The following is a 22,335-nucleotide window of genomic DNA, read 5'->3' as shown; positions in this document are numbered from 1 at the left end:
GGCTGTTTTTACTACCATCCATTCCTTTGATTTGTCAATGAACTGCTCTGTGACTGTAGGGGAAAGAGTAGAGAACAAACAGTGGAGAACTTAAACTGTCATGTTTTGTGGTAGCAGGTGGTGAGGAAGATGCTGTGGACCAAGGTTGAAATGAAGAAATGACTATTTTAATGATGATGAAGTCAGAAATACTAAGTCCAGGCAGGACAGAATGAGCTGAAGGCTAATAGCTCAATACTGGTAGCAATTAGTAAAACAAGAGACATCTGACAGCAGATTTGACACGACAAGATGACTAGACAGATTAGGAACAAGGACCACAGGTGAACACAGAAGGTAATCAGGGAAACGAGACACAGCTGGGAACAATCAAGGGGTAGACAGGACAACAGGGAGACTCATAGATACAGAAACCTAAATGAATACACAGGAAAAATGAAATCCTTACATAAACGCTAAATATTTAAATGTTTAAACTCTTTGCGTGGTTATTAAGATGGTATTTTTAGTTCAATCAAGCCACACTTTAAAGGTCTAGCAGTCGACTATTTCAGTCAAAAAAAGCATCTGCTGAAATTATTATTTTTAAAACACACTCTGATTCTTGCTGTGTATCTTTAGGTATGAAAGCATTCTCACCTACTCTTATAAAGTTTTTTTGTTTTGCTCCTAAATTGTGCATTTTGTTCTTGTCTGGACTGCCTGGCTCAACTGCATCAAGTTGTCTCATTCAGCTGGCAGAATGTAGTGAAAGAACTGTTGCACAATTAAAGATTTATATGACAACAACTGAAGGTGACATAGTTACTTGATTGTGCTATAAAATGGCACTGTGTGCCTAGAAAAACACATAGTGAACCTTTAATCATTGTCCTGTTCTTAAACAGTTTGTTGTCGTAGTGAAATTATTAAAGACATGAATTTCTTCTATTTGCTTTACCTGACAACAAAGTTCATGTACAACTTGTTCAATATTTTTTGCCTCTTTTAGCAAAAGTATAATTAAACTGAAGTTTTTGTTTATTTGTGCTTGAAATAAGAAGCTAAATTCTAACTTATTCTAATTTGTGTTAAGAGATTGGGATTGTATGGATTCTATTAAGTTTTAAATATTTTATCCTACTGCCTGGAGTTACAGTAACAGGACTGAATTTCCAGCTTTTCAATAATTTACTAATTTATTTGATTTTATATTGCACTTCGCTGGTCTTATCACTCAAAGCACTTCATGCTCCAAGACACATTCACCCAACTAAACCACACATTCATAAATCAACACACCAACTGATAGGCAATATGGGATTAAGTGTATTGGGTGTACATGGACAAATAAACATCTGATAAAATGCACATTTACTTGAATTTACCATTTTTATTTGAATTGCATTTAATTCACAAAAAAAATCTGTTCTTAATGAGTAAAAACACATCGGTGTTGCAGGTGGGAATTCCAGACACTTGCAAATATTATAAACACTTCAACAAATGACCTACATGATTCCGCTCCTTATGCATACAGTTTGTTTATCGTCCAACAGCTCTGCAGCTTCTATCTGTGAGAAAAGTCAAGAGATGAGATTTATTAGGTGGCACTGCGGGATGTTGAGAGTTGGTTTTAAATCCAAAGTCAACACTGGTTTATGATGATGGCACAGAGACCCAAGATAAGTGCTTAAAACACATGACAGAAGAGACACCATAAACAAAAAAAGAGGATCTAAATCACTCACTGTACATTGGAACAGCCTTTGATTATCTTTCTGAAGTCTCCGTTCTTTTACTCCCCCTGTCTTTCTCACTGTCAGGTGTCCATGTTAATAAATTACTTAACAATCTGTTCTACCACTTTATAAAGAGATTGTGAAGGAATCCAGAGATCACAGAAGAAACACTGCTTGAAACTGAAAGGTATTATGAATCATCTGAAAATGAGGGTACTCGCTGTTGTCCTTGTTTTGGTGCTTTGTGTGTGGAGGGGAACTTTGAGTGTTCAAGTCATGGTATGTAAAATATATAGTTTTACTTTATTTTTATTTTCTGAATTATTTTCTTTCTGGTTCACACTTGCATGTGTTCTTTTAATTAATCATGGTGCAAATCTTTCCAAGTAGCCCTTCCAATTTTGTTTAATTTAAAAAATAGGAATGTACTGGTCAAAGAAAACTTGTAAAGAAGTATTTTTCTAACTCTCTGTATGTCAAAGATTTGGGTTGAGCAACACAATTATTATACCTACAGCCTGTTCTCGAACTTTCCTCTGCAGGTTGGGGACAGGAGTTTTCCCCTGGAGGCAGTGAAGCAGCTGAAGGAGCTGATGGACTTGGAAGACAACCTTAACCCTCACCTCACAGAGACAAGTACCTGCTGCCGTTTGCGCCCACCCTCTCCTGCCTCAAGTCTTTCGCCCAGTGTGCCAAGGGAAGGGCGCGGGAATTATTTTCTCACGACTTGGTAAGGACAGGATGTTGGGGATTCTTTAGGCAACATAATTATGGGTTTTATCATAAAATACTCTTTTCCCAAACTTGCACTTAATCCACTTTTTGACCGTCATAAAAATGCAAACAACTTGTCAAACAACCTTGTTTTACATCCACTGTTTTGCAGTGGACGTAAAACAGAATGGTGAAATAAGAACGCAGTACAGTTATTGTACTGATTCAGTCAAAGTCCAACCTCACCCACATAGTGGAATTTATTAGTATTATGTTCTGCATAAATGAATTCCAATAAACCACAAAAAACTGAAACAATATGATATAAAAAGGAGATTCACCAAATTCTTCCACAAGGATTTGAGACTCATAAAAACACTCTGATTTATCTGGTTGTAGCAATGTTTCGAAGTAATAATTTTCAAAGGTTGTACTTATGTTGTTTTTGTCATTTTAGAATCTCTTATGTTCATTTTATACACTGAGCAAAGATTTGCACAATAACAAATCTGTTAAAAACAAAATCATTTGTTTTATTTGTATAAAACCTTCAAAGAGGTTGCACTCCTTTACGTCAACTTTTATAGTTTTATTGTGTTGAATGTAGTAGATTGGGGGAACGGTTGTAAGAAGCAAAATTACTTTATAACCAATCTTCTGTTCTAGATTGAAATCAATAAATGTGCTTCTTAAAATGTCAGATTGTTTAATATCAACTTTGCCTCTCGAACACCTGTGCTCTTATTTTTCCTTTAACACAGAAGTTTATTTCTGACTTTTGAAACAATAATACAGGAAAGGCCTCCTTCCTATTCCAGCTTAACCTTTAGGTTTATCACTCACACACTCTCCTTAAGAGTTTTTGCTTGGATACTGACACTATACACACGCTTTGGTTAGTTTACTCAAATACATTCCTAGAGTTCAAAGTTTACACAATGTATTATCCACATTCTGCAACCCCTGCACCATAAAGTACCTCTAGAATTATAATGCCAGAGAGAAGTGGCTTGTGAAAACTGAGCAAATAGTCTTTGGGGCCCTTTGAACCTCATCAAGCAGCATAATTGCAACTGTTCTGAAAGGGAAATGGACCCCCATTATAATTATAGGCAGCATTTAATTAAGCTGAAAAGTTTGTGAATGATAGTACAAGGTAGAATGAATACGAATTTACCCTTTGTTTCTTGTTTTTCCAGTGCACATCATCATGTCACCTGATCCTTGTGAGATATGTGCCAACCCTTCCTGCTTTGGATGTCTGGACTAAAAGTCCCAACTGTTAGATGCTCAAACACATCGATTGAGAGCCTCAAGGGGGACTCGTCTTCAATAGCTTCATTTTCCACATCTCTATGTTTAAGGCTTCCATGGAAATAACAAAACCCAGCTCGTCACCCAGCAATAAGCCCTTAAGGCCTCATGGCTCAGCGGTCAACAGAATGAATTTTGGATAGCAGTTACATTTAAAAATTATTAGATGTGGTATTTTTTTTATACATGCACATTCCAGATGTTGGTAATTATCTATTATTGCTTCAAAGTTTGTTTCAGAGATTTACCACATCACTTGAATAAGACATTCAATTTGGTAGAAAGCCAATGAAGTAGCAACTACATGTAACATAGATTTTTGCATGTCTATTATTGGGCTTATGTTTGGACACTCATGAATGACGCCTTTAATCACAGCTTCCACAGGAGTCACTCATCTACCCTTTAGACAACCTTCATTTAGTTTTATTTAAAGCTGCTCTCCTGCCTACGTCGCCTCTAAATTGCAGCTGCTCATCTATAAACTGCACAACCAAATGAGACTAATGGATCAGTTAATGGATAGATCAAATGAAAGAGGTGAACCATAACAATTACTGTAAAAAAAAACAAAACAAAAAAACAGTGGTGACTTATGCATGTTTGTACCAGTTTGTTCCTACAAAATTTGCATTAAAATGTTTTCAAATAAAAATATGATTTATTGCTTTGGTTAATGTTGTTCTTTTAATTATAATTCCAACAAATATTGTAACTGGGACATCAACAAAATGTTTATACCTTTGTAAAAGAAAATGCAAGCATCCATCTATTCATCCATCCATCTACTTATTCCAGTCGCGGGAGAAACCAGAAATCCACACGTCTCTTTTTCCACTCTAAAGTTCATTCTGGAGAGTGTTGCTGTGGAAGACAGTTATAGTCCCTCCAATGCTTTCCAGGGTCAAATAGGATGTGACAAAAACCTCCAAAGGGAAGCAGTCTGAGAGGCATTTTGATCACATCCCTCAACCACTTCATACATCTCAGGATTGAGGAGAATTTAAACCCTGAGCAGACTGTTTTTTATGAGCTAGCACAAAAATAGAAAAGAGGGAGACCTCTTGAATTAGTTCGGCCTTTGATTTTTGTCACTGCTGGACAACTGTCGCCCTCTCGCGTTAATTCACTGACATTACAACCAAGTAAAGGATATCAAAGTTTTTAACCGACAGGTATCCGAACTTAATGCGCAATCCCTTGATGACTAAGTAAACAAATGAAACGTCAAACTCTTTTTACGCATGTCAGTTACAATGAGTAGTAATAACAGTCGTTCTTGTTCAGTGAAAATCTCTAGCGTGTTAAAGCAATGTTGGAGCTGAGTGAAAGCGCCGAAGAACACTCGCTGCAAAATAGCACAGTAGTACGGCGCCCCCTACGGGACATGGGGAATTTTTTTCTTTTGCGTTCCCTCGCAAATTTGCGAGGGAACGCAAAAGAAAAAAATTCCCCATGTCCCCTAGGGGGCACCGTACAGTAGCGTATCAACATCACAAAACTGCAAAAAAAAAAAAAAAAAAAAAACGTATTACGTCAGACACGGACTTAGGCTCTCATTCATTCTACCGCGGGCTCGTTGGTCTAGGGGTATGATTCTCGCTTAGGGTGCGAGAGGTCCCGGGTTCAAATCCCGGACGAGCCCTCTTTTAATGTTCAGCCTTCTGACCTAAGTGATTGACACATATTGTAGACACAACCCATGCATTTAGTATCAATATTATAGAAATGTATTGAAAGTAGTATGTCAAAGTTAATTTTAGTTCTTGTGTAATCATACTGTTGTGACAGTATTATAACTACTATCTTGAGTTTTGATGTTTTATTAACATCGAACATGTTTTTTGATGTTAAATTAAACATGAAATATATGTCAAAAGACGTTTGTTTTGATGGTATCAAAACAGTGTTAGTTTTCATCTCAAGCTTTTAGTGAATAACCCAATAAGTTAACTTTATTTATGTTATGTAGTTTACATGCATACTTTTTTCTTAATAAATTGTGAAGTTGCTTTTTAACTGTCAGGAAATTTGCAAAAGAATATCATAAATATAATTTCTTTCTTCAGCTTTGGTGGGGGGTTTTCTAGGTTATTCCCACCAGAGGGCGCCCTACACTAAAATATCTTTTGTTCATACCATTTACTCCATGTTGCATAAAACTGTAAAATCCACAGCAAAGCAGCATGAGATTTCTTTACTATGTCCCTCTTCTTTGTTGATTTCTTTTTCATCCTTACCTTTTATCATCTAGATTTTGTTCATTTAGCTAGTTTGAATTCAATTTAGATTATTTACATAAAGCCAATACATAAAACAATTGTGATCTTGGGGAACTTTAGAGAACCAACAGATCCAATTTAAATACAAAATGTAAATCCATTTATCCATTGTCTCTACCCGCTTATCCACGTAGGGTCACGAACAGGGCTGATGATTTACTCCAACAGGTCACTGGATGAGAGGCCTGTGACCCTGGACAGGCTCGGCAGACCATCATAGATTGTAAATAATCACCATAATCCATTCATATTATGGTGTAACTGATTCAAATTCACTTGCACACATACCAATATAGTCTTAGCTATAATACTATGCAACCAAGTTCAGCTTATTCAGCTGGTGAATAAGTTTATAAGCAAGAAAGCCCAGATGATTGCATCAAGTCACAGATTTTGCAGCAATTATTATAAATGAGTTGGTTAATTTTGAAACAATCCCTCATGAGTAATAACTTGGCAATAGAGTGTTATTAATAAAATTGGATGTTTTTAAAATTATATTGCGTAACACAGATTATCTGTATCTCCACTGCCTTCTCCTTGCGCTCCCAGTACTAACTGCAAAAATACACCACTCAGTTAGAAATAACTGTAAATATACAGTACTGATACCAGGAAAATGGTATCAGTACTGTAAATCCTGCTTGTGTACAAGCTGCTCACACTCTCCCTCTTGCTCTCTGCTACAGTTCACCACATGAATGTAAATGTGCAGGCTAGTTAGCATGGCCATTGATGATGGCGGACAAACAGTTTTCCTCTGATGGTAAGTTGTTTCTCCACCATAAGTACATTGAGCAGCGTGTCCACAAGAATGATTGTCAACATTAAGACTTGCTCTGATTGGATGTTTTTAACCAGAGGTGCATTTCTGCAAATCGCAATAGTAGCTCAGGGAAAAGGTAAAGTAGCTTGATTTTTTTCACATCTTATCTGTCTGGTGTTATACTGCCAGTGTAGTTTTAACAAATACTTAAGAAACATATATATATATATATTTTTTTTTCTCCGAAGAGTTTTTGCGGCGCTAGTGGCTCGTATTTTTTTCCACAGTAGGCAGACAGAAAGAAGGGTGAGGAGACATGCGGTAAAGGTCGTCGGGACTGGGAGTCGAACCTGCGACGTCCGCATCGAGGACTAAGGGGCGTGCTAACCCCCTGCGCCACCACAGCACGCCCCAAGAAACATATATTTTTTATAAAGGTTACATAGTGCAGCTTAAAAGCAGATTAAATTTGGGGGTAGAAATTACAAAGGGACTTAATTACAAAGTTAGCAATGTAATCCATTTTGTCATACTAGTATTGCTCGACATAAATGAACAAAATGTAAATGTCTAAATAAAGCAAAATATTAAATGTGAGAGATAAATCTTTTACTGTAATTGTACAGTAAGGCAACTGTCCAATAAAAGTCATTGAAAGCAATAAAGTCATAACATCTTTCTAAACATTGCAAGGAGTAAAAAGAGGCATGAAAAATATTTGTCAATGTTTTGACAAATAATTTTCATGGGTTTTTTTTAACACTATTTCCTCCTTCTGGGATCTTACTTTGTCTTAGACAAAATAATTAAGTTTCAGACAATTACCAGTCTTTATTGGAAATGACCAAGACATGTCAGTTAACCCACAGTCCTGAAAAGGGATGGGGTGTGTGTGTGTGTGTGTTTTAGTACAGTGATCATTGAAATTACACTTTACTTTCATACAAGCTTCTGTTATTCAGCTCTTGTGGCTTCAAACGCACACACTGTTGGGAGCAGTACTCCTAGTCGGGGTGTCCTTGCAAAGTTCACAATAACCTCAGCCTTGTTTCCTGTCTCATGGAGTGAGATTACTCGGTGATGTTTGTAGGAACATTTGATATCTTTGAGAAAAGAGTTCTTTCATTTTCACAGCATGATTTATATGGAAAGAGACGTCTCTTATCCTGTTTAGGGTCACGTTTATGGAGCTTATCCCAGTTTACATGAACAGAGAGGCCAATGCTCTGTGTCTGCAGCATGGCAGGCAAACAAACATAAAGAGGGAAAATACCATCAATTTGTTTGGACACATTCGGAGTCCAAATGACTTTTGTTCTCTATGTCTTTGAACTAGTTCTTGCAAAAGAAAAAAACAGCAATGTGCCCCCTGGTGGGACAGATTCTAATCCAAATACTGTGGTTTGTGAACTATAACACTGCGCAGTTTGGAGAAAATGAGATTCAACCAGACTTTCAACCCTTTCTACAAAGTATAAATGTAAGGATTCTGTTTTTAGTCTCTGCTGTTTTTCTCTAATTTGAATTTCAAACTAAAACCAAGCCCCAGAGATGTAAAGATGAGAGTTGTTGTTCAACATGCTGTTCTCAGTCAAATCAAATCAAAACATTCTACTCCACCATTTTGAGCTTTGAATCACTTTGTAAAGCTCAAGAGCACTTAGGTTATGCAGCAGGAAAATAATCCAAAGCACACTAGAAAAAAATAAATAAAAAACAAAAATAAAGGTTTGAAGTAGCCAAGTCAAAGTTTAATCTTAAATCCTTTTGAGATGTTGCATTGTGATCATAAAAAACAATGCTTGAAAACCTTACAATATGTCTGAATTGAGATAATTCTGGAAAGAAGAGTGGACTAAAAATGCCTAACGGAGTTGCTGCCAGCAAAAGTGGTAGAACAAGTTATGTTTAGGAGACAATTGTATTTCACGTAAAAACTTGGATTGATTTTGTCTTCTGCTAAATAAAATTTCTGTAATAAATTGCACAAATCATCTTTCGCTTCTTTAGTTTACATGTCAGTTTAGGAGTGGAGAAATGGAGGTGGGGTGTATCACTCATTTAAGCCAAATGTATCTCACAATGCAACACTGTTCAGATTATTATTACAACATTGGATGGCCCAGTAGATGTTCATAGGATTGTCACAAGGAGTGCAGTGTACTGAGTTGCTGTCTTTGTCATTTATTGGAAACATTGACCAATATTTAAATCCTGTCAAAATCCTCTTTTTCGCAACACCATCAGAATGTTTCATGCAGTCACACCTTAAATTAACGGGACGTCAGGGACTATTTTTGATGTCCAGAAGCAAATATGTGTCAATCAACATTTCTCTAAAGCAGTTTCAACACTCAGTGTGAGGAAAGATGTTTAATAAGGTAGCCCATTTGGGGATGCAGGAGTGTGCTATGCGGTTAACACTGAAAACTTCTACATCTTCTCCAAATCCTGTGTGTTTTGGCTTGGTGATAACCAAAGGAGGTTAAAAAGTACAAATAAATGTTTCTAACGTATCTATGTAAAAATGTTAATTCAATAATAAATGTTGACTAAATAAATTAGAAATCATGTTAGCCAGCAAGTGCAAAGCTTGATTCTTACTTCCTGCATAAGTCAAAGCTTCCTTGTGCAACATAAAAACCTACGATAACCCTAATGTGGCCATGTGATTTCTATGCACATAAGTGCTAGGTAATTTTATCTAATTATTAATATTTCAAATGCATTTAATGCAATACTTTGAATATTCAAACTAAGAATATACAGTACACTTTATAAAATGTGTGTTTTTCTTGTTTTTGGCATATAAATTTCACAGTTTCTGTTTTCTTCTTTATTTTATTTTGTGTCCCAGAGATTTTCCAACATTGGCACAAGAAGAGGCTCCAAAAGCAAACTTTACTGAAAGTCACAACACATACAGTACATCCCCTCTGCTGAAATATTTGTCATTCTTCTCTACGGACCGTATACTTCTGAAGAACAGCTTTGCCAATTTAACTCTCAGCTTTTTACTGGAAATTAACGGCTTCAGCTGAATTAATAACATGGCATGTTTAAATAATTAAACATAACAATTATATAACAAATTAAAACTATCGAAGGACCTAGACTTTTTAAAAGCTTGACAAGTGAACAGTTTTAAAGTCAGTTTGTAGTGTTGTGACAATTTTTATCAATGTATCTCTGAAGATTTCAAAACTGAAATATTGCATTCATATTTTTAAGCAATGGTCATTTAAGCAGGCATACTGTGAGGACTTTAAGGTGTCATATGAGTAAAAATAATGACACCAGTTGCTCTGTTTTACTTGACGTTTGGTTATATTCGTTGTTATGCTTCAAATTGATCGTTTCATGTTTTGCCTCATATTTAACACATGCAGAATATTTTAAAGTTACTCCCTGTATTATCTGCCGTTTCAATGGTAGAAACTCTCCAGAACAGTGGGGGAATATATGTAAGTTCCAAATTTGGTCACTTTACAACCACAAACTTCAGTGCATTTTTGCTGAGAATGTAAGTGCTACACCAATACCAGGGAAGCATAACTGTGTGCTCGGAAGAAAAGGGCTCTTGCTTTCCAAAGTATTCAACAAACAAAAATCTGTCACATGTATTTGTATTCAGCCTGTAGGAAGAAAATTTGCATAACCGCATTTTCTCTGCAGACACAGCTGAAAGACTTTTGTGGTTTGTCTCTACCTGTTTTGCACATGCATGGACTGGAATTCGTACCCTGTCTTCTGTGTAAAATAACTCCATCAGAATTATTCTGTAGATTTTCAGTTAGATTAAATCTGAATTTTGACTTGGACCTTCTAAAGTAAGAACACCTTACTACGCCACCTGTAACTCTGCCTGGATGTTGAGTTTTGTTCCCTTGCAGGAAGCTGAACCTCTGCCCCAGTCTCTGGTGTTCTAACAGGTTTAAACTCAACCATTTCATTTCATTTCATTTAAATTTCCATTGTTTCTGATGAAAAGAAGCATTCTCACAGCATATTGTATTGTTTACTACTTTCTCTTGCTCTCTTAGCTAACATTGCAATAAAGTACATTGAGGTTGGAGGTTATGACATTGCAAAATTTGAAAAAATTGAAAGGAGGTGTGTAAGCAATTTTGTGTATCGCGTTTCAATAAAAATATTTTGTTTTCTACTATAGGGGCTAACTCTACTAAACTCAAATTTCCACTATAATACTTCATTGCCAAATCATTTGTGTTGTATCACTTGAAAGAAATAAATAACACAAAAAAGTAAATCTGATTGACTCTAGTCTGCAAGATTACTTAATCTTTTAACTCTTGCTTTCATTCTGCTGTAGTTTGCAAATAATCCGACTTATCTCGCTGCATGAGCAGATGGACAGATAGGCGTTGATTTCAGCAGTGAGATAATGCTGTGATTAACAACTTGTTACTTTTTAATGCTCTTGTGCTTGATCACGAACAAGGAGAAACTTTGGGTTTTCCAAATAAGGCAACTGTTGATGGACACTGAGATTGTAGCTAATTTTTTGCATGAGCTTAAGGGGTTTTCCACTGCATATAAATATATGTTTACTACAACTAATGGCCTCAGTTGATTGAATAGAAGAAAGCAAATGATGATTAACCCAGAAAGTTTGCTAGGGTATAAGTAAATCCCGAACTGAGGCTCATTAACATCCATCAAAGACTCCTTTGTTTCTGCCAATTTTTATACAGCCTTTCATGTGCCGTCATACTAAATTAGCAGCCAGAAGCGATCCGTTTAAATAAACAATAACTGGACATTCAGTTCATTTCATGCAACAAGGCAAATTCTTCAAATATTTTGTTGTATTTGAGCAATTATAAACAATAAAAAGAAACTGTGGCTTTAATAATTAGAATAATTAAAAATCCAAAGTACTTTGCTTTTAATTTCCTACTTTATCCAACAAATGAATTCAGCAGTTTTGAAGATCAGCCAATATGACGAGTGCCTTGATCCAGCTTTCTGGAAGATGATGGCTAACCTTCGCATTCCATGTTTTTGTCCAGCACAAAAAGAAAACAAGTGTCTAGGGGGCAGTGGATTATTGATTTTCTTTGGTTAATCTGTTAGGAGTTTCTCAACTCCTAGAGCAGATTTGTGTGGATTTCATGCTGAACAGTCCTTCAGAACTGCACCACAGGTCTGACCAATCAGCTGGAGTCTTTGGTCTCATAAAGCCATATCCAGTGGTGTCCATTTGAAAAATGTCCAGAAAATCTCACAGTCAAGATTAAAGAGGCTCTGACCTTTTTTTAGCTGATCCCCTACATTAAACCCCTTAAACTGGATGAAGACTGAAATATAAATTACAGTATATCATTTCTAAATAGAACAAAATAAAAGCCCCAACCTGTTTTGTGTAATTTAAGCCTAACTTCAGAAGAAGAGCTGAGAGTTTTTGTTCTATTTATTTTTATTGAAGTTAACGTTTAAAAAAATATCTACATATAATAGTGCTAGAGCAAGATGTAGGAGCCTGGGTCATCTAAAGCCTAATAATGAATAATGAAAAACAAAGAAATAATTATGGAAAACAATTTTATTGAAATAGTTTAGATTGTTTGTTTTTTTCTTGTTGTTTTGCCAGTTATTTTTTTTTCAGTAAAACTGCAAAAGTATGTGAACATGCAGGTGATACAAAATATAATTAATATTCAATATGGATATTTTAGTTCAGAGTAGGTTTAAAAAGCATACTTGTTTAAAGTAAGTAAGAATGGTAATATATAATTTTTATAGCAATTTTTGTGACGCAGACAGTTTTTGTCCTTAGGAACAAATACATGAAGATTTTAATCAATGTCTTAGGAATTAAATTTACATTTCTTTTCACATAGTTTTAAATGTTGGTTTAGAAATTAGGGTAAATAATTGAGCTCTGTTTAATTTTGGTTTATTATTATTATTATTATTATTACATAATTACTTTACCTGTTAGGGTTAAGCCTACTTTTTTTTTTTTTTCGCAGATTCCTGGATGTCTGATTCTCAGTAGTCTGACTGCCACCTGTCTTAAATTCTTAAATCATCAGTCTGTGTGTGTGGCTGTTGGGAAAGTGAATAATGATTGAAAAGAGAGGGCAAAGGGAAAATATGGTGCCCTGAGAGAAGTTAAAGGAGGCATCCTCTTAGCTTAAATGCTCTGAACACAAAACACAATACAGTTAGTCAAGCACAAAACCTGCAAATGCTTTGCTGAAAGCCTTTCCAAACTTTAACTGAAGATTGGTGGAAACCCCCTGAATATTCAACATTTCTGTGAAATGTTTAGCTTACGTAAAACACAAAACCACAGTGTTAACATTCTAGTCAAATCATGACTGCTATCTACAAATTCTGTTTACACTGCATTTTTTGGGGGGGGGGTTACATTGCATTTTTTATTTTACTTCTTGTTTTGTTTGCTGTTGCACAAACAAATTGGGTTTCGGAGTCAGAAAATGAGTGTACTCAAGGCGAGATGGTGGTCAATGAAGGAAACAGGATTATGATTTTGAGCTAAAAATTTAGGCCACTATGTTTCCAAAGCAAAACTAACACAGAAGAAAAAAAAACAGAAAAAATAACTTTTTGAAGACAAACCCCAACATCTTATGTCCTGTCAACATCTACACTTATTGAAAAGAGCTGCTATTAATCTATGCTATGTCTATATCTGCTCATTCTTGGAGGATCTCTAGCAGGGGTGGGGTCTATCGCTAGTGGTCATTGGGTGGGAAGAGGGATACACCTTGGACGGGTCACCAGTTTGTCACAGGGCAACATAGAGTCACACATGCAAGACAAATTACCATGCACACACTACTCACCAAAGGACAATGGAGATCAGTTACACACACTCGCAGGGAGAAGATGCAAACTGATTGCAGAAAGATCCCAGGCTGGGATCTGAACCCATATTACTACTTATTATACTACAAGGCTACATAAGAAGTGACTGAAAGTAAATTACACATTACACATTACTTTTAAAGGGGACACAGATAGGTTTTCTTCTTCATACTAACTGTAAAATGTTTGCAGTTCTTTGGAGCTGAGGGCTGCACAAACATTTCATAAGACACTTTCATGGTCACAGGATTTGATGGAGGTTCTGTAAACATTAAGGTCAAAGTTCTAAAAATAGACAAATAGGATACAAAGCACAAGCTGTAGCTGAAATCTGATGATTGTACAAGAGTTGCAAACGAAACAGCAAGAAACAATCAGCGGCACCACAGAATAAAAACAAAAACTTTCAGCCCTGAGACAATCCAACAAATGAATAATATAAGCTTAAGAGCATATCGACTGTAGACTCTATTGAGGTGAGTGTAACCGGGGGGAAGTAATATTTCATGCTTTTTCTATACATGCCATTCTTGCTCTTTAAATTTTACACGTGGGAAGAAAGCAGCTGTCATCTTACAAGTTAAAAAACAGCCCCTTCATCCATTAGACAGTTAACTTGCAACAGGTTTCAGCACGTTTCAGAAAAGGTTTCCTTTGGATCCTGTCACAACATTCCCTTTTTTCTTAGTAAATCAAAGCAGCAATGCATGTACATGCTGTTTAATTGGCCAATAAAGCTGATTCTGATTTCTTTGGTAAAAAAACAAGCAATCAAAGTGTCACTTTGCCACCTTCTGTCACATTATAGTCACAAACGTTTATATTCTTGCTTCCACATTACTTTATGGATATTTTATGAATAGTTTTCAAAACGTTCAAAAGCATGGCCTACATTTTTACTCAGTCGTCTGTACTCCTGAGTAAAACCAAAGATGAAAAGTTAAATAGTTACTAAATAGATACTCTACTGTATATTATATTCTCAGTATAAACTCAACTGTGCTGCCAACTTTTTTGAAAGAAAAAAAGTTAATAGCATCATGAAGACCCTTAGAGACAGGTTTGGTAATAAACTAATATCCTAACATTTCAATGTCTCCGTGTTCATTCCAAAATAGAGCATATTGTGGTCAGATGGGACACAAAACTGACCCTTTTGTCCCATTGTATGTCAACAAAATAAGATGCCAGCATTTTATTTTGCAGACATAAAAAAAAAAATTTGTCAGCAAATCTTTCCTGAAAACTGACAAATCATGTCGCTCTTAATGCATAATCTCAACTTTGAAACATAATGACAGAGATTAACAGATTAACTATTAACAGAGACTGTCAAAGTCTCTTTTAATAGGAAAAGGGATGGAGATGAATACAGCACAACTTTGAAAGATAATTCATTAGAAGCTGTACAGAACTGTTCACTGGGACAGAGATTTGTCTGCTACCAAACCCTAAATATGCAAATATAAAAATTAATGGTTTAGATTAAAATCATAATGACTTCAATTCAGTTGAGAATCTGTGGCAAGACTTGCTGTCAAAAGTTGCTCTTGAATGATTGTGCCTCAGCTTGAGTGTCAGTATTTGCAAATAAGGATGATCAAAGATTTTGGTTTCTACATGAGCAAAGGTCAAGGAAACATATTGCAATAGACGTGCGGCTTTAACTGCAGCAAAATGTGGTCCGTGCAAATTTCTGGGTCAGGAACATAAATGCAGGTCATGCTTTTAAATATAAATTTATACGTTTGAAAAACATGTTCTTCATTATGATGGTCACATAAATCACATATAATCTCATTAAAATACATCAAAGTTTATCGTTTTAATTCTGACTGAATGTGTAACAGTTGAACAAGTTTGAGAACTATTGCAAGGAACTTATCCTTCTGAAAAAAGAATGACTTTTGAATCAAACTGTGCAGAAGCCTGTTGCTAAGTTTTTACACAGCAATGTGGACGACCATCTGTTGACACCTAATCTGCATGTATGTGCTACCCTCTCTTTCCTCTCACTACCAGCACAGTGGGGCAGCCTCTCTTTGCCTCAAGCTTCCTCTTCTTTCACAGTAAGAACGGTGTTGGAAAATCGAACTGCTGTTACAGCAACAGCAGTTAACACATAAATACTGTGTGAAATTCTTCTGCTAACGTAACCTTCAGAAATGAAACATTAAAGCGTCTTTTTAATGAAAGATATGTATAAAAAAAGCAAATATATGACTAACTAGACAAAGACTGTTATTGACAGATCCACCAACTTCTGCAAATAGAAGGTAAATAACCAATTACATAGTGCTCTGACTTCAAATATATATCTGTTCATTTAGCATAAGGTTAATCAACCATCACAGTTTGACTTTTCTGGTGTGTTCCTTTGTGTTAGGCTCAGTCTTTGTGCATAATGTAAAATCTCATTAAAATACAATTAAGTTTGAAATTGTATTTCAAACTTAATTGAAATAATTAAGTTTGAAATACATATTTGTTATATTATTTTGTTATAATATAACAAAATATTTAAACTTTAGGGAGGTATTGACATGTTCGGATTTAATCTTCTGACCCACATGCAGAATCAACTAAGTTCAATTAAGGATATAGGTTTTATTTCTTTCAAACAAGCAACAATTTACAGGTTTCCTTGATGTATCAGGGAGTGGCAGTGTCATGCAATCCATGGCGTCTGGAATGAGAGTTGGGTTATTGGTGGCCTGTAATGAGTTGATCAGATGCAGTATAAAAAAAGGCTTACTTTTGAATGGACTTGGTGAAGCGTGGGAGAAAGGTGCCCAGGGGTCCTGTGTGGAGAATGGAGATGGAGCTTCTGGAGGCGAGTGCGAGGTAGGCGATGACCGAGAGCCAGGGGTCTGACTGAGCGGAGTGGAGATGGGGGGAACGGTGGAGCAGGCAGGCAGGTACTTGCTGGGGAGTTTCACAGGAGGAGAAAATGGTTGAACCGATTCCTCTAGAGCAGCGTTTCCCAATTCCGGTCCTCAGGCCCCCTTGCTCTGCATGTTTTAGATGTGCCTCTATTCCAGAGCAGCTGATTCAAATGATTACATGACCATCAAGTGCTGCAGAAACCTGTTGATCACCCATATATTCAATCCAGAAGGGAAACACCTAAAACATGCAGGGCAGGGAGGCCTGAGGACCGGAATTGGGAAACGCTGCTCTAGAGAGATCCAGTGACAAAAACCTAAAGGAAGCAAAAACAAGAACTATGAACTTCAGGTAGGTTCTCAAGAGACTGATCAAAAGCTAAAAATAGCCAACAACAAGAGGTGGCCAGAGTGACTACCAGTAGAGGTTAATCATCCAGCACTGAGTGAAGGCTCTGCTGCTCCTTTATCCCCAGCACTCTGATGAGGCTGATGAGCTCCACCTGTGAAGGCTGCCCAGGCTCTCCACCAAGATTCTCGCTGGAAGAGATGTGTTACTTGCACTCGCACACAGGAAGCCTGACAGGTATGATGCAAGACCCTGTGGTTTAAATAAGGATAGCACACTGGTAGCCCATTCTCAGTTTCTCAGCATATTTTTCTGTGGAATGTAACTTCAAATTATTTGCAAAATATTCAAAGTTGCCTGTTCACAATTTCTTTTTCTAAAATATTTGAAAGAAAATGCCACTTTGGAGCCCAAAATGCCTAGGTTCAATTGCTATTTGACCTGCTATTTGCTGGCATTTATAAAGCAACCGATCCATGGGGGCCATTATTTTCCTTGGCACTGATTGCCTGTACCCTATAGAGCTGAGATAAGGAACACTCTTATCTAAAACAGTTTTCATTTCTATATATTTGGTGTTTGAACTATTAAAATAAGCAGTTATAAGAGTTTTTAGAGGGGGTCTCAGGTTTTTTGCAATTTTTAGCTATTTGCCATTAACTGGGGCAGTAACCTCTATGAATAGGTCAACTGTAAAACCATGAGAGATTGTCACTAAATTGATCTGACATCAAACCTTAACAGAAACTCCTCTGCAATGTTTATCTCCATATATTGCCATAGTTTGCACTACAATTGTCTCTGCAGTTCCTGAAATGTTTTTTTGTTTGTTTTATTATTGTTGTTTTTTTTTGTTTTTTTTAATAAAATAAATATTTTAGTTGTAGTTGATATGTATTGATATTGTATTTGATATGACAAATCCCAGTATTGTTGTAGCTTTATGCCTGGCAGTGCAACACCGGGTACTTTATCTCAGGTGGACAAGGACTCTGGATAAATAATAAAGAGATTTTTGCATAAGTTCAAATATATAATGGAAGCAAATCTCAATCAAATACAAAGCAAAAATGTTATACTCATCACAATACATCATTGCAACAGTTCACCATCCAGCGCTGGAGCTTTCAGCTTGGTCTACCTAAAGGATAAACCAAGAGAAGCTGAAATCAGGATCCAATCCACAGTTTTTATTCTCTGTGCTACATCCCCTCTAAGGGATGTCACTCTAAAACCTTAAGCCTCTGTGATGTTCAGCGGTTATGTGTGTATGTAAGCTGCAGCTGTGAGCGTGTGTGCAGGCTAAAAAAAACACTCCCTGACTATAAAGTGCAACTGTGGTTGTACTCAGATCAAAGTTTAGACTCAAGGCAAAAAGTTGAACTTGAGGTGAAAGTTCAACACAAACAGTGATACAAAATCTACAATAACAATGTTTAATCTAAATATTTTATCTCAGACAAAATTAACTAAATAATGTGCAAATTGTATTAGGATTGACAGAAGTTTAGTGGTTATAGACTGTTTGACAAAGAAGCTACATAGATTAAGTGACCATCCATAAGCATGACTAAAAAATAAACACAGAGTGAAAAATCGACTGTATGACTAGTGCTTCCATGCTCTGTATCACTCTGGATTTAGGGCTCTGGATGATTTTTAAATGGTTGAGGAGTTGTTTAGGCAGTAGACGGCATCTGGCTGAATTTTTAACAACATTCCCTGTGGCAGTATGATAAGACACACCAGGGAAGAAGCAGTTACCTTATCAGTGGTCAACAGTTGGTGAATGCAACTAGTGAAATGATTTTTGCCTGACACACACAAAACACAAATAAATCAGGAATCTTGTTCGGAGACGTCAGTATCAGCAAAGCAGCAATTAATGAGATAGTCATCATGATTTATGGCTTTCATTAAGCTTGCAAAAAAGGAAATGTGGGACCGGAAAAGAGCTCAAACTTGGACTGGCCTGCAAGTCTTTTAGTCTATTTGCATTAATTGTTAATAATTGCAGTTTTATTGTTTTTCTGAGATATACAAATGTTGCTTTTACATTACTCGTTAAATTAAATAGATCCACAGTGATTTAATGTTTTTACATATCTTTTTCCTAAAATAATGGCCTAAGTTATTTAAGTCATTTTTTGCCAAAAGTGATTTAGGCAAAAAAATAATAATAATTTCTTTTGGCAAAAAAAAAAAACAAAAGGAGTCAGGCCATTATACTAGAAATTTGACGATATATAGACATAAACTCACACAGACCTATTTTACACAATGTCATTATTTATTTAACAAGAATGAGCCAACATGAGTAATAAAAATCAAAGCTCCTTTCCTCCATTGTTGAAATCGTCCAGCAGTAATTTTTGATTATGGGCTTGTGTGAGAAAATGGCTGAACTACTTTTTCAAATGTTGTAAAATATAGACGTTGTGGGGAGTTTTTTGCCTGTCTCTCCTAATGTTTCATTGCGACCTTTCAGTCAGGCTGAAATGTGTGTTTTGCAGAGGACATTACAGCAGCTTTAGTCTCATTTGACTTACGAACTTGATAATCTACAAAATCTCAGGTTTTATTTTCTGGGAAGTAGCTTACTTTAGTTAGTTTAAAAGACACTTTGTTAACGTGCTGTCAACCATGCTGCCATGTTCTTTTCAAAGACAAGATGCTTTCTCCTCGGTGCCCTTCCCAAGAAACTGTACTTGTTTAGTGGTTATCTAGTTGTGCTGTTATGAAAATCAATATGTCTAAAGAACATGTAACACTTGGATGTTTTTGCTATTTGTTAACTCTCAAATAACCTGGAAAACAAATGGAAACATCCAGGAGTTACATTTCAGACTTCATGGGCCTCTGTGGGCTTGTTGAGGTTCAGACTTCAAGTTGAACTTTATAAGACTTCCAGTTCCACAATGACTGCTTGCTTTTTTCACTGCTTTTCTTTCTTGCCATATTTTCATATGGAACACTGAAAAACCAGAACTGGGAATGTTTGACCTTTTTGCGAAGACTGTGTTTAAGCTTGCACATTTTTCTTCCAATATGAATATGTTTAAAGGTTACTTTTTTGAGAAACTTGTTTGCCATTTTATTCATGGTAGCACAGCACAGACAGGTGAAAAAAGAAAAAAAAAAGTTTGGTTCCTAAACATGTTCTTGACAGTAGCTCTACTGATGCTCTTCCTCTGTGGCCTTTTCAAAAGACAGTAGATGCATTTCAATTGACCATAAAATTGAGCAAATTGCAATTATGAAAATTCATTCACTTAATGGAAACAAGCAAATTTAAAAAAAACTCACTTTTTTCAATAAAAAGTTTTTGCGCTGGAATGAGTTTTTTGTTTTTTAATGCACCGAAATTAGTGTATTCCGCAAAACTGCAACAGAAAATTTTATTTGCATCACATAAGTCATGTGATCAACACACCAGCACGTTTGATGGAAGAGACAATGAAGACAACAGAAAGTGGTAAGAGGATGATGGTAGACATGTGTTTGAATGACTTTTCATGTAAACAACCTTATTCATGTGTAATTGTTCACAAAAAATATCTGAGCACTTGAAAAATTGAGAGCTCAAAAACAATAGAGCTAAGAACAAGGTTGAGTTCTTTAGAGTTCCACACACTGGCAAGTCTTTGCTGCTTCTTTGCTTATTTTATGAAGCCTCGTGCTTTCTAAGGTTGATTTCTTGGATTTCTTTGGAAAAAAATGAGGTTCTTTGATAAAGATCCAAAAAACTTAGCTGATACAAAACACCCTAGCTAGAAGTAAAAGTGACTGAATCAAATGGTCTGAGACGGATGAAGAATCAAATGACTGAATCTCAACCCTGAGCAGCTGAACCCTGAGCAGTAACTGAGATGTCTCAAAGAGCAATTTCATTTATGTTGCTTTAAGGCATTTTACTCTTGGATGGCACTCTGGAAACTTTTTAAGATGATCCAAGATATATATCATTTCAATTTTACCATGACATGCAGTGTCATTTTAAAATCCTTGTGTAGGCAAGAAATTTTTATATCTAGATTGAGTTCAGTGTTAAGAAAGGCAGAAATCCAAAATATTATTTTCTCCTGCATAAATAATGAGGTAAAAGTACGGTTCGTGATATTTGAATCATGTGAAGCTGATCTTTAAATTATGAGCTCTGTGCTTATGTTCAGTCAGCTTTGGGTCTTTGAAGTTTTATATTTATTTCTGCAAAATTTATGGCTGACCTATTTGTTACATTTCTGAACTTTAGGCAGATGTGAACATAAAGCTTTTTAGTTTTGACCTATTTATGGTTCTGCAGCATGTTTGTAAAAACTGGCTTCATTGTGAATTCCCCCAGCTTTTCTAAAAGATACAATACTATTGCATATTTGAAATGAATAACAAATAGGTTTTTTATTTTTTGTGTATTTACGTTTCTAAATATAGAAAAATATATTTATGTTTCTTGCATCTGTTCTGTTTCTGAGTTCAGATTCACTCTTATGTATATTATTTTGACGTTCTGTAATTCTCTCTTAACGTATCTAATAAGACCACATTTTGTTTACTCTTCACAGTATCTATGCTCTTATCTGCAAGGAAAAGTAGCTATTCTTCTCCTTCACCATTGAACTTTTCACAAGGATGAAAAGTTCAAAGAACAATAACCACATAACACCAATTTCCCAGGTTTCATCATACATTTCATCATTTTAGGAACTAGCCTGTTTAATTATTCTGGAACTAGATGAAGCACTGAGACTCAAATGCAAAATGTGTGAATAAGCCAAAGTTCACACACTGTGACACACTCAGATATAGCCTAACATCCACCGTTGATCTCTGAAAACAAAAGAGATGAAATAAGACAGGATTGTAGTTCACCCATTTGTGGTAACCCAGAAGAACAAAAGAAACTTCCTGATTATTACTGTGTTTGAAGCAGTCTCTGAGGACGCCTCAAAAAAGTGTTTAAAGGGTATACAATTAAGATATTAAAATAAACGAAGGATTCAGTACCCTCTGCAACCATGAGGAAGTTAAGGTAGAGAATATTGAGAATGAAAACATAATCCTGCAGCTGCATTTCTTAACCCACACATCCATCACTGCTTAGATTCAGCTGATTTTGCATAAATTAAGTTCCACATTTTTAAATGGAAATCGATCTTTAGGAGCAAACCTGTTATATTTAACTAATTAGATGTGACCAAGAGGTATCAATTTTACTCTTAGCTGCATCCAATAGAAGGCGTGTTTACAAATGGATGTTTTTGTTTGCTTGTTTGAAATTGCATCTCTATATACTAACCACACAAATAGTTATTAGAATGTCCAACTTTTATTTTGTTGCATGTTGCCTTTTATATTTGGATAATACACTGACTATCCGGCTTGTGTTGTTATTCAGAATGTTTTTCTCCTCAGTGTAGAAAACTTCATGTTATATGTTTATTTTTGA

General features: G+C 35.8%; 1 protein-coding gene and 1 non-coding gene across 2 annotated transcripts; both read left to right on the top strand.

Moving 5' to 3' along the window:
- Positions 1–1,732: 1,732 nt before the first annotated feature.
- Positions 1,733–4,398, top strand: LOC116709946 (guanylin-like). The gene is given in 4 exon segments (XM_032548674.1): positions 1,733–2,000; positions 2,264–2,362; positions 2,364–2,451; positions 3,635–4,398. Coding segments are annotated over 4 exon segments (345 nt in total). The 5' UTR covers positions 1,733–1,913; the 3' UTR covers positions 3,706–4,398.
- Positions 4,399–5,322: 924 nt separating this feature from the next.
- Positions 5,323–5,394, top strand: trnap-agg (transfer RNA proline (anticodon AGG)). Its single transcript has one exon. It is a non-coding gene; the product is annotated as a tRNA-Pro (tRNA).
- The last annotated feature ends 16,941 nt before the right edge of the window (positions 5,395–22,335 follow it).

The sequence above is a fragment of the Xiphophorus hellerii genome, chromosome 20 (genome assembly GCF_003331165.1).
Source record: "Xiphophorus hellerii strain 12219 chromosome 20, Xiphophorus_hellerii-4.1, whole genome shotgun sequence".
In the NCBI taxonomy this organism is placed as follows: domain Eukaryota; kingdom Metazoa; phylum Chordata; class Actinopteri; order Cyprinodontiformes; family Poeciliidae; genus Xiphophorus; species Xiphophorus hellerii.
Note: the sequence above shows the minus strand (reverse complement) of the source record. Positions and strands in the feature narration are given on the sequence as shown.